A 27,214-nucleotide genomic window follows, 5' to 3' on the forward strand; every position below is an offset into this window, starting at 1 on the left:
TTCCTTACCAAGGAAACTGAGGCTTACTGAAGTTAAGTCACTTAGTTGGGGATGCACAGCCAGGGGTGGAGTGGGAAAAAGACCAGGCTCGAGTTAAACAGAAAGTTAGAAATAGAGCAGTGTGTAAGATAACCTGCAGTTTTTGCTTTTTAGAAGGGTTGAAAATGAAATATAGAATCAGCCATAATATGGGTTCAAGCCCAGCATATGGCATTGTTAAAAACAACACAAACCGCCCAAAATGGAGTCACTTTATGCTAAGCCTCAGTTATTTTTGAACACTTCTCAGCCTCCCACCACTGAAATTTGCTTCAAAGAAGAGCTGGTGAAGGCAAGCCTTTTAAGATCCCCAAACCTGGCCACATGTCAGAATCACTTGGTGAGTTTGTCACGAATACAGATTCTCAGGCCCAGTCCCAGATCTATTGAGTTAGAGTCACCAGGGGTGGTACCCGGGAATGTGTGTTAACTAATGAGTTCCTCAAGTGATGTGGACGCACCTGTCCCAGTCCCGTTCATTCACTGGAACAAACGTGAACTAAACCCAGCCCTCTTCTCTGTGTGGCCACTTTAGTTGTGTGTGTGTTACTATAGTACTATTTTATATGAAGGCTACTGGCATTCGAAGAACATACATTTTTCTAGGTATAACAGCTTTATATTACATATAATCATTGCCTTTCCTCTCCAGAGATGGAAAAAAACGGTTACAGTGTGAGAGGGGGATACAGCCAACAAGATTGATGGTCCTTCCCCCAAAAGGTACACGTATGTCAGTCTGCCACAGTTTGAGGCCCTGCCCCGGCTGTCTCTTCATCCGAAGGGTTTGCACACGCACAAGCATGGCTGCGATCTTTCAGAAACTGGCCAACAACTCAGCTCTCCCAGGCGCTCCAGCAGAGGTCCCACAGCCCGACGCTGTGGCTTGGCCCCCGCTGCAAGCCGCTGGGCAGGACAGGTGGGCCTGGCAGTGCTGCCGGCCCGAAGTCCCGAAGTCCCGAAGTCCGGGTGGTTTGCTTGGGGATGAGTGGAGTCTCTGTATGTGGCCTGATGTCGCCTTCTCTGGGAGTGAACCTTTGCAGCCCTTGAATGGTTAAAGGGCTACATGGCCAGGGCTGGTGTCGATGAAACAGATGGGCTGAGGCCGTGGCGTGTCTGGATGTGAAATCTCAGAAGAAATCTCTTAAGTAGACCTTCCATGTGTCCAGGGCTTGCCCAGGGCACGGCTCACGCTGGCAGCCTTCCGGAGGACTTGCTGGGTCTATATCTCTCCCCGGTCCTCTCCGCAGCACATCTTTTCTTTTAATTTTTAATATATTGATTTCAAAGAGGAAGGGAGAGAGAGAGAAACATCAATGATGAGAGAGAATCATTGATCAGCCGCCTCTGCACGCCCCCTACTGGGGATCGAGCCTGCAGCCCGGGCATGTGCCCTGCCTGACAGGGAATGGAACCGTGACCTCCTGGTTCATAGGTTGACGCTCAACCACTGAGCCACACCGGCCGGGATCCTGACCTCGCCTTCCGGAGTCAGAGTTGTTCTTCTAAAGAGCTAGTCCTGTGCTAGATGCATTGTGTAGGCTAATGGAGCTTGTCCATCTCTAGTCACACTAACGTTTGAGACAACCCTGCAAAACATAAGAGGGGAGAACTTTGAAAGACAAAGACAAAACACTTTGCCTTTGAATCACACCATGTCGATTCCAATTACTCACTAGGTCAAGCCTCCGTTGTCACTGCGCCTCGCTCGGTCACTCTGCATTTCTCTTCCCTCTGTAAATCACTGAGAGCGACAAGGGAGGGGAGAAGCCACACGATGCATGACATAAGCAGACATTTTCTTACATTAAAAAGCCCTCAAATGTCTCTGAGGGTTAGATTAGTGTTTTGATCTGAAAGGCTATTTCACAGGGAGGAGGAACCGGCAATTAAGAGTCTGAACTGTTCAGAGGGAAAAGAAGAAACCGACTAGACTAGCAAGCGTAACTAACCAGGGGGTCTGGGTCCTGCTTCCTGGTCTGGGTCCTGCTTCCTGAAATGCACGCTCCCAGAGAAGAGCTTCTCTGAGCTCAGACTGCAAACCCAGAGGGAAGAACCTTCCTCTCCACTCCAGGCCACCTGCTCTGTGCTCAGGGAGCTCCACAATTTCAATGGTTCAGGGAGAACATTGTGTAGAGAACGCGTAAACCAATTGCCCAGGGAGTTGTGAAGAGGAAACGCACCCCCCCTCCCAGTTCCCTGGAATGTGTAGGACACACTGAAACAGCGGGGCGCTGAAGACGACAGAGGCACAGAGTGATGGCAGGCACGGCGCTGCAGTCTACCTCGGGTTAAAGCCTGTCTCCTCGAATGGATGGTCTGCCTCGCCCTCCCACCGGCATCACATTTCCAGCATCAGAGCAGCCTCCTTGAATTAGACCTTGGTTCTCAAACCTGAGCGCGCCTTAGAGTCACTCGGCAGGCTCCTTAACACAAAGCTTGCTAGGTAGGCCCCACAATCAGAAATTCCGGTTCAGTAGGACTATGGTGGAACCTGGAAATCGCACCTTTAAGAAGGTCCCAGATGCTGCTCATGCTGTTGGCCCTGGGACCACGGTTGGAGAACCGACAAAGGTATCATGAGGACCACAGTCAAAATGCAAATACCTTAGAAGTCGCACATTAGATGACACATAACAGAGTGTGACAGGAGCTTAAGCGGACCCTGAGTTAATCGTAACTACCATTTATTCAGTACTTGCTATGGGTCTTGTGTCCAACTATTTACATCTCATTTCATCCTCACAACATCTTATACGGTGATGATTTATTCCAGTTTACAGATGAGGAAACCTAGGCTGAGAGAGCACTGAAGCAACTTGCCTAAGGGCAAGTGGTAGGGGCAGGATTTGAACCCAGCTCTGTCTTTTTTTAAAAATGCAATTATGCTGTTGAGCCCTGGCCTGGTGGCTCAGTTGGTTGGAGCATCATCCCATCCACCAAAAGGCTGCAGTTTCAATGCCAGATCAGGGCACAGACCTAGTTTGCGAGTTCCAGTACCGGTCAGGGGCATGTATGGGAGGCAACCGATCGATGTTTCTCTCTCACATCAAGGTGTGTGTGTGTATGTCTGTCTCTCGCTTTCTCTCTGTCTCTCTCTCCCCTCTTCCCTCCCTTCCACTTTCTTTAAAAAAACAATGGAAAAATCCTCAAGTGAGGATTAACAACAACAACAACAACAAAACAAAGTGTAATAATGGAAATCGTTTCCAAGAATGCAGACCTAGGCTCATATACATTTCCCTGAAGACTAGGTCATTTGTACCTTGGGAGTTCTTTAAAAGTCGTTTTTTAATAATTTAGAAGTTTTTCACAGTTGGTTTTTAATAAGTTAGGCCTGTTTCCTTGCAGCCACTGGAAACAGGAACCCTTTAAACATTCATAGGGATTGGGCTTGTTTCAGACACACGGGTGTCCTGCTGAGCTCAGAGGAGCACTGGGCTGGGAGCGGAAGCAGAGAACAGGTGATGGGGAGAGACTCAGCCCTGATCCCTCCCGTGGACGGGTGTCGGATGGGAAGCTGGCCCAGACTGGGGGCAGGCAGGTGGGACTTGCTGGTGGGAAGGCCTCATTTCCACTCACATGCTCTGAAGTCAGCCATGTCCGACTGGGCATATGTGTAGGTGCACGCAAGTTCTGTCTGCGGTCTGGGTTTATATTACTCCTTGGAGCCAGGGGTCCCAAGGCCCCAAACCAAGCCGCCCCTAAAAGAGCATGGCAAGCATTTCTCCTGAAGCAGCGCATGCCACTGACCGGGTTGGCACACACGGCTCGGTGTGGTCATCTCCGCGGCCTGGCCCAACGGTGGCCTCCATGGGGCGCCCAGAATAGCCTCGATGGAGTCAGCCCAGAGCACATCCAAGGAGGCAGTGAGCGTTATCTTACCCCAGTCTCCCTCTCAGCACCCCTTTCCCTCCCCTGGGCATATCCACCCATGCAAACCGGAAGCAGACACCCTAGCATTTGTCTCCCTGATTAATTGAAGAGTCAGCTTTGATCCTGACTTCATTGTCGCCCTAAAATGCAACAAGAAAGTCGCCTTCCATTTCATCCACGAGAAAAATGACTTACCCATTCCAAGTGTACTTCCAGAGCAGGTGACTGCAATAAATAAAAACACGGCATTTCAAATATACTTACTGATATGTTTAAGGTGATACAACTTAAGAAAGAATAAAGGGAAAGTAAACCAAAGAATGAATGAGAGCCCAGTGGGCGTGGCTCAGTGATTGAACATCGACCTGTGAACCAGGAGGTCACGGTTCAATTCCTGGTCTAGGCACATGCCTGGGTTGCGGGCTAGATCCCCAGTGGGAGGGGGGCTGTGCAAGAGGCAGCTGATCAATGGTTCTTATCATTGATGTTTCTATCTCTCTCTCCCTCTCCCTTCCTCTCTGAAATCAATAAAAATATGTTTTTTTTAAAAAGAACAAATAAGAACCAATTTGGGTGACGGGAGAAGGAGATAACTACTAGCAATCTGACCTCGGGCAAGTCACTTCACTACCCTGTGCCTCAGTTTACCTGTAAGGGGTAAGAAGAATGCCAACTTCATAGGGTTATTATAAAAATCAATTAAAACATCTAAACACTTATAGTAATTGCAACATATAGTCAATAACTATTAGTCATTATTATCATTTATAATATTGTCCTAATTATCAGAGTAACGCATCATCATTACTGAAGAAGGAAAAAAACAACACAAAAAAACTCTAAAAACACCACCAAAAAATGTCCCCCGTCCATGGTTTTTACCAGGGAAAGAGCATTCTGTGAGATATTGAATGTGAAAACACTCGATACATTTTAAAACACTTGGTAGAGCCCTAGCCAGTTTGGCTCAGTGGAGAGAGCATCAGCCAGAGAACTGAAGGCTCCCGGTTTCAGTTCTGGTCAAGGGCACGTACCTCAGTTGCAGGCTCGGTCCCAGCCCCCGGTCGGGGCATGTCTAGGAGGCAGCCATCAATGTGTCTTCTCACATCCCTGGCTCTCTCTGTCTGACTCTCCCTCACCCTTCCACTCTCTCAAAAATTAATGGAAAAATATCCTCCGGTGAGGATTAACAAAAAAATAAAACGCTTGACAGACTGTAAAACACTCCGCAGAGATAATGAAATCCTGTTATGAGCTGGAAGCTCTATTTCCTCAGAGCGCATCCCCACCCCAGCAACCTAATCCTGTCACTTCCCGGAGGGATGTGCTTTGGGCCAGCACGTCCTGTGGACAAGATAATGAAAAAATAGGGAATCGGAGCATGACAGCCAAGGACAGGGGGACACCCCCGCAGAGGGACTGGCCGGGCTCCATCCCCGGAGCCCTCCCGAACCTTCCTGTCACCTCCACGGAATTGGACCTTTCAGATTCCGCTTCTCAGCGAAGATCTCTGAGCCAATATTGACTCCTCTTCCTGTGTTCGAAGGCTGCCTCGTCTCTTTTCTTTTATTTAGAAGTTTATGAAAGATACATGAGTATGCCTGGGCACAGCAGCGGGAGGGAGGGGCTGGAACACAGGGCAGGGAACTGTTCTGATTGTGATCACATCCTGCCAAGCCCAGCTTAGGATTTATGAATTTGTTTTTTTTCGGATCCCCCAACTCTTCCTCAGTCACCAGACTGAATCTGTACAAGTAAAAGTTAAAGTGTCTTAATTTTCAACGTTCCAGGGCGTCTACTGTTCTCTCTTAAGACTGTGTTAAAAAAATCTGAAAGCAGAAACTCATTTAAAAATCGCCTCTACTATTTAAGCAGCGAACATCCGGTCCTTTTCCTGAAGGAGAGAGGAGGAGGGGAGATGGAGCGTCTCCAGATCAAACAATAATGAGACATCACAATTCCCAAGAAGCCGGGGGTCCCCAGGTGCCAGAATCTGCCTGCAGGACGTGGAAATGTCACACCCTCTTTTTAATTATGTTTTTAAATGTATTTTACAGAGAGAGGAAGGAAGAGAGAGAGAGAGAGAGAGAGAGAGAGAGAGAGAGAAACATCAATCAGCTGCCTCCTGCATGCCCCACACTGGGGATCGAGCCCGCAACCCGGGTAGGTGCCCTGACCCGGGAATCGAACCGTGACCTCCTGGTTCATGGGTCGATGCTCAACCAACTGAGCCACACCGGCCAGGGCATCGTCCCCTCTTTGACCTTCTTTCCCACAGGCAAGTGTGAGTGGCCCTGAGTCTCCATTCACAGACTGTGTGGCGGGTTCGTTTTAAGTAGACTCATCACTTGCTCTACCTGAGTATATTTTTTTTGGACAGAAGGTGAGCTTCAGTCCTGTCTCAGCCACCGGTGAGACCATCACGGTATACACGTCCCCGCAGGGTATCTCTGTGACGTCACAGAAACTGAGGCCGGCGCTTGGGGAGCAGGTGAAAATGCCTTTGGAGCCATAGAGGTCAGTGCTGTAGTTGGCGGAGCCCCTGGCGGCGCGCCAGTCGACCCGGATGCCGTTAGGGCCCAGCCTGTACAGCTTCACGCCCAGCGGGCAGCAGGCACCTGAAGGACAACAAAGAAACACACACAAATCGCTTATTCCCCCGTCGCACAAACGTGGCCTTTATTGCGATGGGGAAACAATACCACTAACTTATGCTAAGGGGTATGTGCTGAAAGCAAGATTTGAAGAGGTACTCAGTTCTTCCCATGGTGGGCCACATGGTTAGAAATCTATGTGTAAAAACAAGTTAAGTAAATGCACTAAACTGTAAAAAAGAAGAGGGGAGAAATCCATGTGTGTGTATTTTTTTTCTTTTCTTTTTTCCATCACCAGGGGCGTGGATTTTTAAGAGGGAGCAATGGTGAGTCCAAAAGTCACCTCTGGCCAATACGTGGTGTAGATGAGTCAAAAGTTATGAGGCAAAGGCACAGACCCCTTGTCAAGAGGCTTCCTCCTGCCCCAGTTTCAGATGCTTTTCGTGGGATTGGATTTAAATATCATTGGCTGCCGTCAGCTCTAACTGAAAAGACCTATTGTGCTGAACGCAGCAATGCCAGGGGAGCAGTCGCTCACACCACAGGCAGGTGACCAGCTCTGTGACCAGCTCTGCGGGTCACACTTCACCCGGGCTAGCCAACGAGGCACTTTTTTCTCTTTTCCAAATGCCTTGAGCGGATCACACATCGGGTGTCAAGCAGGGCACCACAGGGTGGATTCCTCGGTAACTGAAATAAAGATGTTGTATAATAAGAAGAAAAATTCCGTTATAGATAATCAGGCTCATTGGATTTCTTCTTCTTTTTAAAAAAATATTTTTATTGATTTCAGAGGATGGGAGAGGGAGAAAGAGCTAGAAACATCAATGATGTGAGAGAATCATTGATCAGCTGCCTCCTGCACGCCCCCCACTGGGGATCGAGTCCGCAACCCAGGCATATGCCCTGACAGGGAATCAAACGGTGACTTCTTGGTTCATAGGTTGGTGCTCAACCACTGAGCCACACTGGCTGGGCTGGATTTATTCTTTAAAAAATCTTTTTGGGGGTAGGAGTGTGAAGCTAAGCAAAGGGCCATATTCCCAGAAGTAGATATCAGGGTGAGAACTCAGGCAGCAAATCTAAGGAAAAGTAACGGGCCAGAAAATGGTATAAACCACCTTACGTATTTGTAGCCCGTTACATATGCTTTCTTGTTCTGATTATTCTCATTCCTCTTCCCAATGAGGAAACAGAACCAGGGAAGATAAGGCAGCACAGCTTATACGAAGCCATGTCATTAGACTCCTAGCTGCAGACTTGTTCTCCAACCCCTGGGCTGGCAAAATTATATTTCAACTCTCCTGTCCCAGGCCCTGCGGCAGATACCATTAGCTGATCATGGAGCTCTTTCCCAGGAGAAACGGCATCTTTCTATGTGAGAAGGAAGGCCTTACGCTTGGACTTAAGATGGGTAGTCAAGGCCCTTATGGATGCTGTAGAGTGGGTTAAGGATCCACTTACTAGAGGCGTAGCGTTGGTAGGCGCAGTCTGCAGTCAGCCCGGTGGCGCTGATTGCTTTTAAGGCCACTGTGTAATTGACGCCACAGGTGATGCATCCCAGGAGGCAGTGGTTTTGATGGGTGCGACACTGAGACTGTCCAGTGCGGGACGCCAGGACGGTCACGTAGGTGAGGGCCCCGGTCCCAACAGTCCAGCTCACGTTGACCACTGATTGGGTGACCTGAGTCACTGTCAGGCCGGCTGGACAGCAGGGCACTTACATGAGGAAAAAGAGAATAGAACGGTCATTATTTGTGAAAAATGACCAAGAATGGTGTTCGGCCTGTGTTTTGTTCAATAGCCTACATTCCTCAAACCTTCATGTCATGAAAATTTCCTTTTGTCAAGCAAAATCTCATGTCCTCTGATGCATCATTTAACATCAACTGAATATATATAGTGGGTGCTTCCCCCAAGAACACGCTGCATTAACCGGCTGTGGGTAAGACGAGGTGCCCCCCATTTTTTTTCAGAATAAGAAAACGCTTCGTTGTCCCCCAGCTTTAACAATTCCAGTTGCAAATTTCACAGCAGCAGCTGCCTACACCCCTCCTCCCAATATAACATTTCAGAGCATTTGTAATTAAATGTATTTTTCATTTATCATGCATTTCATAGGCTATAACAGATATAAAAGCTTGAAATATTCCTAACAACCTAAGAATACCACAGCCAAGTCTCAATTTTTTAGGGACCCATTCTATAGAATATAGAAATGTCTGGAAACGTCCCTGTGTACTTGGCATTGTCTCTATTCCACAGCTTTTTACGTTTCAACTTTTTATAATCCAAAGTGCCATCGGTTGTTGTATATAAGAGAAAATAATGTCCAAGGCTTTAAATAACTTGCTAAATTTTGCTCACACACAACACTAACAAGTAATAACAGCTTCCTCTCATCCAGCTCTTACTAGTACTGTGCACCAGGTACCATGTGGAGAGCTTTGCAGAATTAATTAATATTCACAACCACTCAAGGAAGCCATTCCCCACCTTTACATGTCAGGAAACGCAATCTCGGAAAGGATTCTTTAGACAAAGACTCCAAAGGGCGGAGCCAAAGAGGTAAATAACCCAGCTCATTCGGTCACGTGTTAGTTGTTTTGGTAGATTGTGTCACGGGGGAATAGGACTTCAAATAAATGGTCTTGTAGTCAACGTATCCCCCTTTGATGTCAATGCATGAGTGTATTAGAGTCTCTGATGCTTTTATAGAGCCTGTGTTCAAATGGTGAAAGCTTCATAAGACTGGGGCTTTTTTAATTAATTAGAGAGAGAGAAAGGAAGAAAGAGAGAGAGAGAGAGAGAGAGAGAGAGAGAAAGAGAGAGAGAAAGAGAGAGAGAGACATGAGCTTGTTGATTCCTGTCTGGGCCCTGACGGGGGATTGAACCCACAACCTTGGCATATTGGGACGAGGCTCCAACCCACTGAGCTACCCAGCCAGGGCAAGACTGCGGCTCTTGGAAAGGCCTCTGAGTTTCATATGTCTCTATCCCACATCGGGTAGATCAAGTGAAATAGTTCCTGTCTTCAAACAGTTCCTCAGGACCCCACTGGATGGGGTGCAGGCTGGTGGCGGCCACGTACCTGTCTCCAGGGGGACACTGTAGCTGGGCAGGCTCCGTCCCGCCTGCGTCTCGGCCACCGCGGTGACGGAGAACAGGGAGCCGCAGGGCAGGCCGCCCAGGGCACAGGCCTGGCCCGAGCTGCTGCACCGATACAGCCCCTCCTCTCCCCGCGCTGTCACGGTGTAGGTGGCGCCCTGGTTCCGGGATCTCCAGTGCACGTGGATCGCGGAGAAGGCGTCCTTCGAAATGCTTTGTATTTCAGGACTGCAAGGAGCTGAGAGAGTTCAGGTTATTCGCTGAAACAATGAGAGTCAAAAACATCCCCTCCCCTGTGCCATTTGCTCTAAAACTGACTTTCTCCCCCCAATGAGATCAGTGTCCCTTCCAGCCACCCCCCGACCCCCCCCACCCCCCCCACCCCACCCCCCGCCGGGAGCAGGCCACATTCATAGTCTTTGTGTGGAAACCCTGGCGCCATGGACAGATGGTTTGGGGTTCCTAGAGCATCCACTAACTGGGAAATGCTACGTTTTGGACTCCAAAAGCAAAAGTAATTGAGCTTGGCTGGTGTGGCTCAGTGGTTGAGCGTTGACCCATGAGCCGGGAGGTCAGGGTTCGATTCCCTGTCATGCCCAGGTTGTGGGCTTGATCCCCAGCAGAGGGCGTGCAGGAGGCAGCTGATAGAGATGATGTTTCTATCTCTCTCCCTCTCACTTCCTCTCTGTCATCGATAAAAGCCTAGTTTTAAAAAAAGTAATTGAGACAAAAATGTGTGGTCTGAACCTTCATGGTGGGAATACAGGCAGGACCCCCAAAGGTAGGGCAAGTGAATGGCTGACAGGCAAAACCTTCCACCATCCCCACGGTCTCCTCTTTCGTTTTCTTTTCCCCCAATTCCCCTCTTCCACCCTCGCTCAGCCTCCCCTTAGTAAGACGAGCCCCAGTGGTCCCACAGAAGCGGGAGCGGGAGTTTGCATGCCTGTGGTTCTTGCTGCAGGCCCACCCTGGGGCACACAGCTGGGGCGGGTGGGGTCAGCGAGTGGAAGCTTAGCGGATCGTACCGGTGGTGATGAGCCGGGAAGCACAGGAGGTATTGCTGCCCCGGGCCTCGCTGAAGGAATACACTGTGATGTTGTACTTGGTGTCGCACTCCAGGGCAGAGAGGGTACACGCGGGGGCCGTGTCGTGGCACTCCACCACGTTGAACCCGTCGGCAGCCCTGGTCTCATAAAGTTCGGCACCCCGGACGGGAGACCAGACCATCTCCACTCGGTCGCTGGACACCAGCACGGGGTTAATGTCGCTAGGACAGCAGGGAGCTGGGAGCAGACACGGAGAGGGGGTGGAGGGCAGCACAGGAGCAGGCCCTGACCTCCCCGTGCAGGACGCTGTCACTGCCCTCAATTATTGCAAGACCCTCCTAGACCTTCCAGCTCCGAACGGGGCCGAAGACCTGCTACACGGAGGATGAACCCTCTAAGCCTGACATTCAAGTTCATTATGAGCTGTACCCAGTCTGCTGTTCAGCTGCACCTCCCTGGGCCCCCTGCCTCCCAGGCTCCTCGACGCCCCACCACACACGGGCTCTCATTTCCCTGTGCCTCCAAGACCGCCGAGCCCTCTGCTGGAATGCCATTCCCCTCTTCTGTCCGACAAACCAGTCTCTGTCCAACTGCTCCATCCTATCGGCCTTTCCAGGCTCTGAAACAGATAAAGCTGGGGGCGGAGGAGGGCAGGCGGCAGCACCCTATGAGCAGGTTTTAGAAGAGACCCTACACTAACTCACGGACAAATTCTGACCAGTGTCTAACTCAGCTTGGAGTGTCTCTGGAATGCTCTTGCCCCTCCTGCCTGCCACCTGTCCTTAAAGATCCAGTTCAAGGTCACTCCCTCTGGAAGACGCTCCCGCACTCTGGAGGCCTCTTTCTCCAAATTCCAAGGCAGCGATGACTTGATCCCCTCACCCTGGTAACATGTACTACAATCCAGCTAGCGTTGCTTTCTACATAATGATATTGCAGTATTCTTATCTGCAAATATAGTTGACTGGTTTTAAGTCACTCACTCCATTCATCCTTCAAAAATTGAGCATCTCCCACATCGAGCCAACCACACTATGACAAGCATTGAGGATGAAGAGATAAATAGAACATCATCCCTGCTCCATAGGAGATCCAAGCCTAGTGGAGGAGGTTAATTAGTGACAGTAATCACGATGCTAATAAAAATGCTTGCATTGTGCCTTGTCTCATGCAAAGACCTTTTCATATTCATCTTCCCGTTATCTGTCCCATTTGGCAGTGGGGGATACAGAGGAACCAGCAAGGTAGACATCGTTGTCCCCAGTTTACAAATAAGTTGGTGCTCAACTTAGGGCCTGAACCCAGGCGTCCCTCTGCAAAGCCCTCCACACCACGTAGCATCTTTGCATCTGTTTCCTGGTTTGGGGGAAGGAGTGAACTCCTGAGACATAAGGATTGCATCCCCTTGGACACCTCGCGCAAGAGCTGAACACCTGGGCGGAGGGGTCCATTTTTCAGAGCGGGGTTGGACAACTACATTCTTTCCCCTCTTTTCCCTCCAAACCCTTGCATTCCGGTTAAGCTTTGGTCCAGGGAGCCAAAACTTCCTAGCCCGGAAAGAATGTGAAAGGAGAGATCCACTTTCCGTTCTTGGCCCTAGAGTAGCCCCCAGCGGGGCTATGTAACAGGCGATCCATTTTACTGCTCCGTGTAGTGGACTCGGATCCCCCTTTACAAGCGTCAGGGGTGACTTACCTGTGGTGTAATTGAACACGTCGCCCAAAGGACTCTGCCCCGCCCTGTTATAGGCAAAGACGCTGATGAAGTAAGTGAAGCCACATGCAGAGGGGAAGTCGCACCGGGGGAGGGATGTGTTGCAGTGAACTTCCAAGCCGTCGTCACTCTTCACAAAGGCCACGTAGTAATCACCCAGGTCCACGTTGGACCAAGACACAGACAGGTGGCCGGGGGGGTCTTCTTGGATCATCACTCTTCCAGGTGCACAAGCAACTAGGAAATGAGGAACGATAAACAGTTGTGAGAGGTTTACTTTGTGTCTTTGCAGTTGTCCCAGATCCCGGATGCTGTGAACAAGGAATACATCAGACAGCATGTGCAAGCCAACCAGACATTCGCACGTGCCCTGAAATTTATCTCGACCCGTGCATGCTAGACTGTGTTGGAAACAGTCACGGATTGTTCAATGTTGTTTCTGCGTTAATGCCAGGATCAGCACAGAATGAAGTCCTCTGAAGGAATGAATTCAACCGAAGTTCATTCTTTCAAGCTCTAAGCTTTCAAAATTTTATTTTTTAAAAATGCTTTTAATTGATTTCAGAGAGAGGATGGGAGAGGGAGAGAGAGAAACATCAATGATGAGAGAGAATCATTGATCAGCTGCCTCCTGCATGCCCTCTACTGGGGCTAGAGCCCGAAATCCTGGGCATGTGCCCTGACCAGGCATCAAACTGTGACTTCTTGGTTCATGGGTTGATGCTCAACCACTGAGCCACATTGGCCGGGCTAAGCTTTTAAACCTTTAGTCATCTCTAATGGAAATCTTTCTAAAATATACAATTCTCAGCCTCAGGAAACACGTAGAACTTTCTAAATATAGTTCCCTTATTGGTAAGTCAAGGCTGTTCCATGATCATGTAAGTGTTGCAGACAAACTACAGTGGTGCCTCCTGGACTGAGAGTGTGGGGGGCTGTGTCAATGGCACTTTACCCTGGAGCATGTTAGAACCGACTGGGGAGCTTTTACAAACTACTCAGATCCAGTCTCCATTCCCAGCAACTCGACTTCACTGGTCTTCAGTGGGGCCTGGGTTCTGGACTTTATGAAAGCTCTCCAATGCTGTTACCGTGCAGCCAGGATGGAAAACACTGGCTGGTTCTCACGGGCATTAGATGACACTCAGAACTGCAGGGCTTTGCAAAGTGTATTTCTTTTTTTTCTTTCTTAGGACACAAAATTTTATTTAAATATTTTTGGGGGGAGGGGGCACCACACTTCTACTTAATTAAGAGAAACATTTTTATCAGGACAGAGGTCTCTTATGATTATTATTATTTCCCACTCATCATGCCATGAATTCCCAGGGAGGGGTTCCAGCAGCTCAGGCCCCTTTCCATTGGTTCCCGCAGAGTTTCTCAGGCAGGAGGAGCCTTTCCCTTTGGCTTCCTTCTTTTTCTGATCATTTTCCTGTACACCTTTCAGGAAGCTATCTCGGCTCTTCGCGTGTTTAATGTGCTCAATACGTACCTGTATTCTCTTGGTGAAAACCTTGCCCTTGACTTGTTTGTTTACAACAATGCCCCCTGCGTGCTGCTGATACTGTAGACTCAGCCAGTGGTTCCTGGTGGCATTTGTGGGCGTTCCTTTCTGAACAGTGCCCATCCCCTGGATACGTCTGCCAGATCACCTTTCCTGTAGGTTCGCATGTATGTGGCCAAAGGAACAACTCTGTATTTTCTAAAAGGCCTAGAGGACATACAGCGGGGGCCTCTCCCTTTCCCTTGGCCTTAGTCATTTTGGGCAGAAGAAAAGTGAAAGTGTATTTCCGGTCTCTCCCTCTCCCAGCTTCTCCTAATCGTTTCCAATGTGCTAACCACATTGAATTGGAGTTGTTCAAAGAGAAGCCAAGTCACTAGCTTATTATCAGCGACTTTAACATAGTTATGATTTTATTTAACATAATTTAATTATTATTTTATTTATTTATGATCTGAGGGTGTGCCGGCTTGGTGGCGGCTCTCTTCCTCCCTGCTCAAAACCCTTTTTTTTCTTTTAATTCTTTTATTGTTTAAAGTATTACATATAGTAGTACATATGTCTCCTTTTTCCCCCATTGACCTCTCCCTGGCCACTCCCACCCCCCAGCACATGCCCTCACCCCCTTAGTGTCTGTGTCCATTGGTTATGCTTATATGCATGCATACAAGGCCTTTGGTTGATCTCTTTCCCCCTGCCCCCCTCAACAACCTTTTACATTTAGAATGACATAATTCTGCATTTGGGGTAAAGTGGACATTCTTGCAGTTAGTACATTTCCTTTGGCTTAGAGACGTCAAATCGGGCAAACTGATGTTCCATCACTGAGCCCCTGGAAAAATTATTTAACGTCTCCGAGCTTCCATTTTCTTATCTAAAAAGGAGATCACAGAACCTGCCTCGTTGAGAATTAAATAAAATGATGCACTTAGAATGCCTGGGACATCACAGGTCTTCACCAGACACGTAGCTATTTCTCAACAGAGGAGCAAACCTCCGCATCTGTATGCCTGACGCCTTGGATAAGAACGGAAATGGGAAGATAGCTAGACACCTATCCAGAACGACGGACAGCCCTTCTTTATCTTAAAAAAGAGCACCCCCAGGCCTGGGTCTGTGAAAGGCGATGCCAGGAAGAGGCCGTTATCTGTGCTGCACGGTACGAACTGAGCACGACTCACCCTGGGTCTTAGGAACCGTGCGGCCTGACAGGTGGGAGAGGAACCAAGCACGGGAAGATCTGGGCCCGGAGCCCGGCCTCCTCTTTTCAAAGACGCGCTTCTCCTAATGCCCAGTGTCTGGTTTCCCCGTCCACGTTACTCAACCGCATCGGCCCGTCCAACGCAAGGCTTTCCTTCCGACCAGGCTCTCCCGTTCACTTCACCTGTGTCGGCGTGGCGGTCACGTTTGCTCGCCAGCCCCACGGTGACCTCGCTCTTGGTTACCTATCGGTTTTTTGGGTGTGTTTTTTTGGTTAATCCTCACCCAAGGATATTTTTCCATTGATTTTTTTAAGTATATTTTATTGATTTTTTACAGAGAGGAAGGGAGGGGGATAGAGAGTTAGAAATATCACTGAGAGAGAAACATCGATCAGCTGCCTCCTGCACACCCCCTATTGGGGTTGTGCCCGCAACCAAGGTACATGCCCTTGACCAGAATCAAACTTGGGACCTTTCAGTCCACAGGCCGACGCTCTATCGACTGAGCCAAACCGGTTAGGGCTTTCCATTGATTTTAAGAGAGAGTGGAAGAGAGGGAGGGAGGAGAGAGAGAGAGAGAGAAAGAGAGAGAGAGAGAGAGAGAGAGAGAGAGAGAAACATTGATGTGAAAAAGACACATTGATTGGTTGCCTCCTGCACATGCCCCAACCTGGACCGGGATCGGGCCTGCAACCCAGGTACATGCCCTTGACCGGAATTGAACCCGAGACCCTTTGGTCTGTGGGCCGATGCTCTAACTACTGAGCCAAACCAGCCAGGGCAGTTACGTACTGGTTTTCAGGGTCCCCGCCGAAGCCGACCTGCTGGACCCGGCATCGTTGCTGGCCGACACGGAGATCAGGTACTCGGTCCCACAGCGGAGGGAGGAGATGGTGCAGCCGCTGGAGGCCGTGCTGCAGCTCAGCTGGGAGGAGTCACTCCGAGCCAGCGCCGTGTAGTTGGAGGCTCCTTCCGTGGGGGCCCAGGAAACCGACGCGGCCAGAGCCCCGCTGTCAAAAGAGACTTGAATGTCGGCGGGAGCCCGGGGACCTGCATTTTGGAGAAACAGTTTAGATTTCGGCAGTAGCCACAAGACCCTGAGTAAGATTTGGCCTAACAAGTGCTCAGATAGGAGGGTGGGGGGCCAGAGAGTGGCAGGAGGAGCGTCTACACCAGGCTGGGGAGCAGGGAGAGCCATGTGCTAGGGGGGACTGGTTTCCCAAAGCCTTTCTCTTTGTTCATGTCCCCGTGCTTTAAGTTTTAGAGACTTTGGATTTAGCCTGACTTTGCTGGGACTGCTGTAACTAAGTGGCTTAAACAGCCAGCCAGCGTGGCTCAGTGGTTGAGCATTGATCTATGAACCAGGAGGTCCCAGTTCGATTCCCAGTCAGGGCACAGGCCCAGGTTTCAGACTCGATCCCCAGTATGGGGCGTGCAGGAGGCGGCTGATCAATGATTCTTTGTCATCATTGATATTTCTATCTCTCCCCCTCCTTCCTATCAGAAATCAATAAAAAAATATATATATTTTAAAGTGGCTTAAAGCCCTAGCTGGTTTGGCTCAATGAATAGAGCGTCGGCCTGCAGACTGAAGGGTCCCAGGTTTGATTCCAGCCAAGGGCACATGCCTGGGTTGCGGGCTCAATCCCCAGTAGCGGGGTGCAAGAGGCAGCCAATCAATGATTCTCTCTCATCATTGATGTTTCTATCTCTCTCTCCCTAAAAAAAAAATCAATAAAATATATATTTTTAAAAAATAAATAAAAAGTGGCTTAAACAACAGAGATGTATTGTCTCGCAGTCCTGACCACTAGAAGTCTGAAATGAAGGCGTTGGCAGGGGCTGTGACAAAGGCTGCCTTCCAGGCCTTTCTCCTTGGCTTGTAGAAAGTGGCCCTGGGGTTCATATGGCATTCTCCCTGCTTGTGTATGTCTGGGTCCAAATTTCCCTCTTTTTATAAGGACATGAGTCATACTGGATTAGGGCCCACCCCATGACGTCATCTTAACTAGTTACAAATGCTGTGAAATGAGCATTTCTTCGTTCATGCAGTAAGCATTTAAAATGCCCAGGGGGACAGGCAGGGAACTATAAATAAACTCATCATACATTCGAATAGCTGCTGCCAGCTGCTCTGTGCTCATCACTCAACACAGCGCCGGATGGCTCCCAGGCACAGCCCCTCTCCTTAACCACAAAGGAGCTTGAGGCGAGCGAGCGGGGAAGTCTTACTCGTTCTCTGGTTGCAGGTGGAGTCATCCCCAGGGGTCCCGTTGGCATTCCACGCATAGGCCTTGATGGTATAGAGCGTCCCGGCGTCTAAACTGGTGAATGTCAAGGTGGTGTTTGTGGTATTCTCCTTCCATATTCTACCCAAACCATTGGCTCGCATGATGGACACAGAGAACCCGGTGGCCATATATACGGCTTCCCACTGCACGAGAATAGAGTCTGAACTTGGAGAGCTCACTTCTAGAACCGGTGCGGCCAGCACTACAAAGGCAAAATCGCGTGTGTTTGCATTACAAAGGTTTGGTGGAGGAATAATTCTGATTTAGGAGGAAGTAGTCTGAGGTGGGTTAGCCATGTTAGGAAATAATGATTTGCTTTGCAAAAAAAGATTCAAGGCAGAGTTTCATGAAGAACTGCTATTAGAAAAAAGAACTGCCATTTAAATAAAAACACAAGAATTGCTATTTAAATGTGTGTTCATTACAAATAGTTCATCCCAGGAATGGGGAACAGAGAAATTCTAATATTAGGCATTACTTTAAGCTGGAGGATGGTGAGAAATTAAACAAGACATCCCTGTAATCAACACATAAGTCTGTGGGGTAAATAGTGGTTCATTCCATTTTACTACCCCGACCACCTGTCAGAAATACGCCTGGGCACAACTTTATCGAATCTATTTAAGTTATGCTGATGACAAACTCCACAGACGCTTGTATTCCGAGGAAGGCAAAGCTGCCCTTCTCTTTCGTGCCCTTTGTTCTGCCCGGTCTTGATGGATAACGGGTTAAAAATAGAAATCCCTTTTTCAGAGATTTACAAGCAGGGATGCTTTTCAAGATGCCCAGGAATGCTTATTTCCCAAAGCATCTGGAGTTTAAATGCCACCTTCTCCACAGATAACCACATTTCCAAAGGACGTCATTGGTGGCTTTGACTTCTGGGCCCTGAATCACAGGCACTCACGCAACACAGAACCGCATCGCGCCATGGCTGCGTCAGTGTAACTGGTCCAGGTCCCGAGCGATGGCTCGGAGGAGGCTGGGCGTCCAGCTACCTGTCTTTGCCTGTGTTGGAGGTGACGCCTGGCTCCGCCCAGCGGCACTGATGGAGCTGACGGTGATTTGGTACAAGGTGGCTGCCTTCAGGCCCGTGACAGTGCCCGGGGAATTGGCCACCGTGGTTTCAATGACGGTGTCCCCATTTTTGGCCGTGAGGAGGTAACTGGTGGCGCCTGGCACGGTGGCCCATTCCACGGTGATACTGTTGCTGATTTTTGAGTATGCCTGGTCAATAGTGGGTGTTTCAGGAGCTGAAAGAGATTTTGAAGTTGACCATTAGCTAGGACACCTATAAGAACGACTTCCTTCATCATTTTACTTGGCAAACTACACCATTTTTGCGTCATCCTTCAGACACAGACTCTGCCCTGACTTTTCAGATTAAAAAGAAGAAGAAGAAACAGCCCGGCCCGCATGGCTCAGTGGTTGAGCGTCAACCTATGAACCAGGAGGTCAGGGTTCAATTCCTGGTCAAGGGCACATGCCCAGGTTGCGGGCTCAATCCTCAGTGTGAGGCATGCAAGAGGCAGCCAATCAATGATTCTCTCTCATCATTAATGTTTCTATCTCTCTCTCTTCCTCTCCCTGCCTCTCTGAAAGCAATAAAAATATTTTTTTAAAAAAGAAGAAACAGAGAAAAAGAAAGGCAAAGCTACTTTCCAGAAGAGAGCCAGAAAGCTCAAACATTCCATTCAGGAGTGAGATTTCAAAGAGGTTTTCCCCACTTGCCTCTGGGATAATTTGCACCTTCTGTATTTTTAAGAGTGAAATAAGAGTAGGGAATGATGAAAGATCTCTGAGAGGAGGGAGAGGGTCTTTGAGGGGCTTTATTCCAGAAGATTCTACTCTAGGTTGGCATCCTGGTAATTTCCCAGCCTGCTTTGCCACTATCTCCACCCCCAGCCCCATGGCTACTCTCCACTGAGGGCAGCGAGAGTCCACCTCCCTCCCCACCTTGCCGTGGCGGAGTCTCCATTCATGCATGTAATCTAATAGAGGAAGCAGGGAGAATTGAGTTTTGTTGTATAACCACGCCACCGTATTTCTTTCATATTATTAGAATGGGACCATTTTCAGATTGTTTTATACAAAATAAAAATCAACTTTGTTCACCCTTTCTCTATCAAAATATCTGCCTCGGGCTGCTCTGGTCCCTCCTCCCCTAGGCCTGGCCATGGGTTGCCAGGGAGCTATGCCCGTTCATGTCACAAGCTCATACAAGGCGTTCCTAGGCTTTCAGCACGGGTGGGAGGCACAGCATGGTCATCAGATTTGCCACTTTTGCAAAAACCCCACAGGCACAAAAATGCCCCGGATGTTGATCCAAGTGGAAGAAAAGGTCAAATAAAAATAGCTGGTTTGAAACAGGCGCCTGGCCTTTTCCGTGTAGCGTGGAGCAAATATTTGCTGGGTAAAATCACCACATGCCAAACTCCAAACGAAAAGGCAGAACGTAACTAGAGGGCACAGAGGAGGGAGAGTAGACACAGACCCAATGGGTGACTTGCCAGTGTCACCCCCTCCCCCGGCAGCCCCCACCTGCCAAGCCCCCGTGTGCATGGCACAGACACCTTCTCTTTCTGGACCAATAACCCGGAGAGCTGGCCTTGGCAGCGTCTCAGAAACAGCCATGCTGCCAGGATGAACAAAGTCCGCACTGTGCGCGGGCCAGGCATTCCTTGAACGTCACCCAGGACTGTCCCCTCTGCCATCGGTAGAAAAGGATGATGGTTCTTTAGGCTCTGGGGTGGGGGTTGGAGGGGGGAGGGGGGAGTTGCCTGCCCATCCCAGCCATTTGCCAGCAGAAGCTGCCTCTGCAGGAAGCGCCATGTCCCCGTTTCTTCCCTCTACCCCCACCACCACCCCCACCCCACCCCCGCCTTCCCTTCAGCATAGAAAGTCCCAGCAGGGACTTCCTCTTTCTTTCTTTCTTTCTTTCTTTCTTTCTTTCTTTCTTTCTTTCTTTCTTTCTTTCTTTCTTTCTTTTCTTTTCTTTCTTTCTTTTAAAATATATTTTTATTGATTTCAGAGAGGAAGGGAAAGGGAGAGAGAGAGAGAAACATCAATGATGAGAGAGAACCATGAATTGGCTGCCTCCTGCACGTTGTCTACTGGGGATCAAGTGCACAACCCAGGCATGTGCCCTTGGCTGGAATCAAACCTGGGACCCTTCAGTTCACAGGCTGATGCTCTATCCACCGAGCCAAACCAGCCAGGGGTTTTTAAATCTTTATTGTTGAAAGTATTACATATGCCCCCTTTTTTCCCCATTGACCTCTTCTAGCCTGCCTCCACCCCCTGCCCAGGCCTTCACCACACTATAGTCTGTGCCCATGGGTTATGCATATATGCATACAGGTCTTTGGTTGATCTTTTCCCACCCGCTCCCCCTCCCCCACCTGCGCTCTGAGATTTCGAAGAGGGTCTCACCCTTTCATCCCTCCCACACCGCATCCCTTTCCTGCTCCCCCAGCTATTGGTCCTGTGTTATCTGCTATCTTTCCTCTGCATTTGTGGTGTCTCTCAGCTCCTTCTGTTTCCTTTGTCCCCATAGTTTATCTTCTACGTCAGCCAGTCTTGCTCATTGGGATGGAATAACTTCCTGGGAAAATGGCAACCAAGTTAGCCACTCAGACACAGGAGGCCTGAGAGTCATGGGGAGAGGGTGGAGAGGAATATAAACAACTAGTAGGTCACAGATGAACTCCCTGCAGGCCTGTCAAGGGGCCTGAAGCCTCCACAAAACTTGCTGAACTGAGCTGGGGGAGGCTCACTGCCCAGGCGTCCCACATGAACCGGGTTTCAGCCGGCGGAGCTCAGGGCCGGGTGGCAGGGAAACAGCAGAGGTTCGGATTTGGGAACTCTGGGCTTGAGCTTTTTACTTTCTTTTTCTTTAAATCCTCACATGAGGATATTTCTCCATTGGTTTTCAGAGAGAGAGAGAGAGTGGAAGGGAGGAAGGGGAGGGGGTGGGAGAGAGAAACGTTGATGTGAGAAAGACACATCGACTGCTTGCCTCCTGCACGCATCCTGATCAGGGGTGGGGAGTGAACCACAACCCAGGTCCATGCCCTTGACAGGGACTCGAATGTGAGACCCTTCGGTGCTCAGGCCGATGCTCTAACCACTGGGCACGCCGTCCAGGGCTGAGCCATTTACTTTTGCTTGTGAACATGTACGAGTCATTTCACCTCTTCTAGTCACCATTTTCTCCCTGGAGAATGTGGAATATTAATAATACCTACATGTTTAAATACCTACATCTCATGACTGCTCTAAAGATGAAGGGAAAGGGTGTATGTAAGGGGACTTTGCAAGGTAGGAAGGGCCTGTGTGTGTGTGTGCATGTGTGTGTGCATGTGTATGCGTGTGTGTGTGTGTGTGTGTGTAACAGGGTGGGCGAGTTCTGGTTTGGAAAAGCCAGTCGGCATGGCAGTGCCGTGCAGGGGTGTCAGGGAAAGCGAGATTCTGGGGAGTCTGGGGCCGGCACAGGCTCTTGGAGAGACAGGTTGCCTGTTGTGCCCATTTTTCACTTGATTGTAGGGCAGGATCTGAACAGGCACAGCAACAAAAGATCAACACCTCTGTCCTGTCCCCCAAGGAGAAGAGCAGCCTGTGTGGGGGGCAGGTTCCACACATCAGCAGCCCTTCCCTCTGTCTCGGTTCTGTGTCGGGCCCACTGGCGCGTTGATGGGAGAGAAAGCGTTTGTCAGCCATGCCCATGAGTCAGAAGCGAGACCCTGGATGCTCAGCATCTGTGCATTCTCCCAGCTCAGGGTCTAAATGAGCCGCATGGCCCGGGCGCCCAGACACAGATCACAAACAGCTGACGCCAGAGCCCGAGGAGCATCAGAAGACACACATCTGAATGGAAACCTGTGAAACAGCCAGGGCGAGTCAATGGACGCCAGCCACCATCGGATCTCAGCCGGCCCCCCTAATAGTGAGGGACACTAAAAAGGGGCTCCTTCCGGGCTCCGTGAGTGTGTCCTGGGGCCTCCAGGAGACAGCCATGCTACGTTTTGTCCACTCAAAGCAATTATAACACAATCACTCTGTATGTGGCTAGACAGTCCTTCTCATAACTTTCTGATCAATTCAGAAGGTTTCTCAAGAATGAGTGAATAAGAATCAAGCATAAAATGATTTTTAAAAACCTATGGTAGATGCATGCATTTTATGGCTCAGCCATATGTCTAATATCAAATTTGAAACTGCCTTATTTATACTTCCTTTACTGGGGTATAATAAAATAATAAATTTGTTCTTGCCCAGCCGGTGTGGCTCAGTGGTTGAGTGTTGACCCATGAACCAGGGGGTCACCGGATCAATTCCTGATCGTGGCATATGCCTGGGCTGTAGTCTGGCGGCTGATCGATGGTTCTCTCTCATCTATGTTTCTATCTTTCTATCTCTCTCCTTTCCTTGTTCTCTAAAAACCAATAAAAACATATTTTTTAAAATAATAAGATAAAATTATTCTTATGTTGAATTGGTGTGAGAGTTTACTGGTGATATAATCGATGTTATAAGATCCCTCCAGACCATCTAAATCCCACTGAATATACATTTCCATTCTGGGGACTTAGGTTTCTAGAATGTATGAGCTAGGAGAGGCCTTTAGGGAAATTATCTGTGCCTTCAGTCATTTATTAAAAAAAAAAAAAAAAGGTAATAAAATAGTGGGGGGGTTTTTTAAAGCCTTTTTCCAGCTCCACGGTACCATTGTCTATATTTTAAGGATGCAATATTAGAAGTGTAAAATATTTTTTATTAAAGTGGAAAAAAAGTGGAGAATCTTAAGATTTTAATTAAAAAACATTTCTAGTTTTTTGCTCTAATTCCTCAGAAGACAAATAAGAAGTTATATAAATTAGACTCCTCACTATTTATGACTGAAATTTTGTTTCTTGGACTGAAATGATGGTTTTGTAATATTTTACTGATGGCTACCTCTGTTTGAGAAAACCCATAACTACTGACTCTATAACAGCGGTTCTCAACCTGTGGGTCGCGACCCCTTTGGGGGGTCGAACGACCCTTTCACAGGGGTCGTCTAAGACCATCGGAAAACACATATATAATTACATGTTGTTTTTGTGATTAATCACTATGCTTTAATTATGTTCAATTTGTGAAAATGAAATTGGGGGTCACCACAACATGAGGAACCGTATTAAAGGGTCGTGGCATTAGGAAGGTTGAGAACCACTGCTCTATAACACTTAGTACTCAATAAGAACATCTTAAGAGGACTTATCTTTGTTCTTTTGTATTTTTTTTGAGGACTTATCTTTTTTAAAAAATATATTTTTATTGATTTCAGAGAGGAAAGGAGAGGGATAGATAGAAACGTCATTGATGAAAGATAATCATTGATCAGCTGCCTCCTGCACGCCCCCTACTGGGGATCGAGCCCACAACCTGGGCATGTGCCCTTGACAGGAATCGAACCCGGGACCCTTCAGTCTGAAGGCCACTGCTCCATCCACTGAGCCAAACTAGCTAGGGGGAGGACTTACTTTTTAAGTTTGATCCGTATATTTATCTTACCAGCTCCGCTCACAGTGTGCGTGTTCAGAAAACGTTGAATACTTTTTTCTGGGAGAGCCTTTATAGTTCAGGGTAGCCAAGAATGCACAATGAAAATTCAGATCAAACATGGGGAGGGGGAGCTTGCATTTTAGAAAACTGTACCTGTTTTTGCTGAAGCAACCTGAAAAGGAAAGTTTGGAAAATTAGAACCATAAAGAAAAACGCCATTTGGGGAAATGTAAAAACATCAATCAAAGGGGTAATAAATTCATCACATTTTACACATGCCGTGAGCAATCTTTCGCTCCAGACGGAGTGTTCATTTGCACAGGTCATTTCCGCACACTCAAATCCACCACAAAGCAATCCTAAATAGCACTTAGAGGCTGGAGGTGGGTCACGTTACTATTTCATTTTTCTCCCTGAATCTGCCTATTGAACTAAGTCAGTCGCTACTGACAGATTTTTCTCAGAAATCTTTGTTCTTAAAATACAATGATAATTTTGTTTTCTTTCGCTAGTAAATGGAATCACATTTCAAACACACAAACATACACAATCTTAGTATGATTCAAGGGTATTTCGATTTCTTCCTCCCTACCCCCTGGGCCCTAAAAGAGACAGGTAATTTATGTCTTCCCCCTGCCTCCCCCAAAATAGTTGCAAGAAGGTCAGAATGATCAACTCACCATTTTAAGGCAGAGAAGACTGAATCCAATCAAAGCCAAACCTTTCTTGGGCCCGCCACCCATGGTGTTGGACACGGCACTCACAGGGCACACGACGGAGAGATGGGGTCCTCTTTGGTCCCCAGGAGGCACTGTAGGTCCTTGGGATGTGGGGCCCTGATGCTGGGAACAGAACCTGGCCAGTAGCTCCTCCCCTTCGGCGTGGAGCTGACCTGTAACTGGGGGCCTGGAGACCGGCAGGGACAGGTACTGCAAAGCCTGAAAAAAAAGAGAGAGTTGAAGAAAGCCAGGCCAAGCCAGCCGAAAAGCTGCTGTGACCTGGGTTTGAAGGTAACACGGAGAACGCTCTCCTTTTCTTTTTAAAAAACATTTGTTTCTACATAAAAATGTTACCAAGCTGCGCAGAAAATTGTTGAGATAGCGGGATGATCCTTTTCAATGTGGGGCTCCTGGCCGGTTTTATTTATCCCTTTTCGCCTGGGTGATTGTTCTTGTCTCTGTAGGAAGTGATCAGCCTGCTGTCCAGGGCAATTTGCTGCCAAACTTCACTATGGAAGACCACAGGGCAGGGGGCTGGGCCGGGGCACAGGGAGGTATTGCTGAGGGGCACAAACTTACAAGGGGCAGATGACTAAGTCCTGAGATCCAAGGCGGTGAGTTCATCCAGGATACTACTGCTTTACACACCTCAAAGGGAAGAGGTGTCTCCACACCGAAATGGAAATGCGGTGATGTGGAGGCGTTTAGCTAATGCTGCTATAGTCATCACATTGTAATATGTAAATGTTGTCAAACCAACATGGTGTGCACCTCAGACTTACGCCGTGTTGCATGTCACTTATAGCTCAAAAAATAAATAAAGATGAAAAGGCGGGAGCATGTCCCTGAGCTGGGAAAGACGGCGGGCAGTCCTTAATGAGCGGAGCAAGTTCATCCATCCCCAGTTCCACCCTGCAGTTCCAATACCTTTTATTCCCAGAGCCATCTTCCGTACGTAGTTCAGGCTCTTTTTAAAAAAATATATTTTTATTGATTTTTGTTTTGAAAGAGAGAGGAAGAAAGAGGAGGAAAGAGGAACATCGATGTGAGAACGGAACATTGATGGGCTGCCTCCTGCGTGTCCCCTACAGGGGATGGAGTCCATAACTTGGGCTTGTATGACTGAATCGAACTGCTAACCTTTCAGTGAACAGGACGACACCCAACCCACTGAGCCACACCGGACAGGGCCCTAGTTCAGCTCCTAATAATAATTAACGTTTAATCCAAGCACTATAATATTTAATTCTAACAATAGACAAGTACATACATGACTAATAAGCATTATTAACTGACTTATATGAAATCACATAAGTGCTAAATGGTGGAGCTGGGATTAAGCGCATCAGTCTGATCTCTGCTTCCAACCAAGATGGGGTAAAGAGGGCTGGACTGACCTTCCCAGGCGTTAAGACTTCTAAAGCTACAGTAATTAAGGCAAGATTAAATACAAGAATTGGCATCAAGATAAGATAAATAAATCAATGGAGCAAAGTCCAAAAATAGACCCACGCATAGAAGGACAATTGATTTTCAGCAAAGGTGCAAAGATAATCTGTGGATAAAGGATAGTTTCTTTCTGATATAAAATAGTGGAGGCCACTCTTTTCCAAGGAGTCCTCAAAGACCCAGGCTCCTTTCCAATTTCCTAGTCTGCCTTTTTTTTTTTTTAATTTATTGTTTTATTTCAGAGAGGAAGGGAGAGGGAGAGATAGAAACATTAAAGATGAGAGAATCATTGATCAGCTGGCTGCCTCCTGCATACCCCCTACTAGGGATCAAGCCTGCAACAAGGCATGTGCCCTTGACTGGGAATTGAATGCTCAACCACTGAGCCACACCGGCCAGGCATCTGCCCTTTCTTATTTGTCCAAGATAAAGCTCCAGCTATCATAGCAGAGAGAAGGCAGCAAGTTGAGGGACTTTTTACCTGATAGTCTCAGTATGTGAAGTGAGAATGAGCTAAGAAACTAGCAAAGATTTAAAGTAGCCATTGTAGGGGGAATGGAGTTGTTTAGCGATGTAGAAGGAACATGGGGTAAGGCTGACTGTACAGGAAGACTGGACACTAGGAGATGGATGGTGGCCCTAATTCACACTCCATTCTCCCACCACACCCAGACGGGACCTCTGCCCTTGGACACACCATCCCAGCAAGGAAAAGCAATTGTATCTAAAATGTGTTTTTCCACTTCTTTGCCAAGTCCAGTCAAGTAGATGACATTTCCTTACCGGTGCTGAGCACAGATAGATAAGCGTGAAGTTTCAAGAAAATGTCAGGAAGACCTCCCCTGATCAGGAATCCCTGACGACTATAGTAAAAGAATCCAGTTAGACTTGTGGATTCCAAAGAGAAATACAGACCATCATAAAAAGAAAAAAGAAAATGAAGAGAGAATGGGCATCCTCAAACGTCAACTATCCAAGTCTTGCCCATTGTTTTGAGGACTGGACAATTTTTACTTAGTTGTCAGGCAAAATTCTAGGAGCCAGTCTGATTCGCTTACATCATTCTCAACCTGTCTGGTTGAGCCCTTTATACTAAACTACAGAAGGGGTTATCAACCAGCCTATGGAGG

The 27,214-nt window shown here is 48.2% G+C and overlaps 1 protein-coding gene across 3 annotated transcripts; it reads right to left on the reverse strand.

Annotated features, from left to right (window-relative positions):
- Positions 1-636: 636 nt before the first annotated feature.
- Positions 637-25,239, reverse strand: FNDC7 (fibronectin type III domain containing 7). Of its 3 annotated transcripts, XM_006092614.3 has the most exons (13): positions 24,597-25,239; positions 24,070-24,088; positions 18,369-18,623; positions 17,312-17,572; positions 15,872-16,129; positions 12,359-12,613; positions 10,643-10,900; positions 9,601-9,855; positions 7,974-8,228; positions 6,273-6,533; positions 4,111-4,140; positions 1,716-1,783; positions 637-1,628 (listed from the first exon to the last, which is right to left on the reverse strand). In XM_006092614.3, the coding sequence occupies exons 1-12, from the start codon at positions 24,657-24,659 to the stop codon at positions 1,752-1,754; spliced, it is 2,202 nt and encodes a 733-aa protein (XP_006092676.1). In that variant the 5' UTR covers positions 24,660-25,239; the 3' UTR covers positions 637-1,628; positions 1,716-1,751. The 3 variants fall into 3 exon arrangements, with proteins under 3 accessions (XP_006092676.1, XP_023612872.1, XP_023612871.1); XM_023757104.1 differs by lacking the exons at positions 24,070-24,088; positions 24,597-25,239 and having other exon boundaries at positions 18,278-18,866; XM_023757103.1 differs by lacking the exons at positions 637-1,628; positions 1,716-1,783; positions 24,070-24,088; positions 24,597-25,239 and having other exon boundaries at positions 3,136-4,140; positions 18,278-18,866.
- Between the last annotated feature and the right edge of the window lie 1,975 nt (positions 25,240-27,214).

Source organism: Myotis lucifugus, unplaced genomic scaffold (assembly GCF_000147115.1).
Source record: "Myotis lucifugus unplaced genomic scaffold, Myoluc2.0 scaffold_101, whole genome shotgun sequence".
Taxonomy (NCBI): domain Eukaryota; kingdom Metazoa; phylum Chordata; class Mammalia; order Chiroptera; family Vespertilionidae; genus Myotis; species Myotis lucifugus.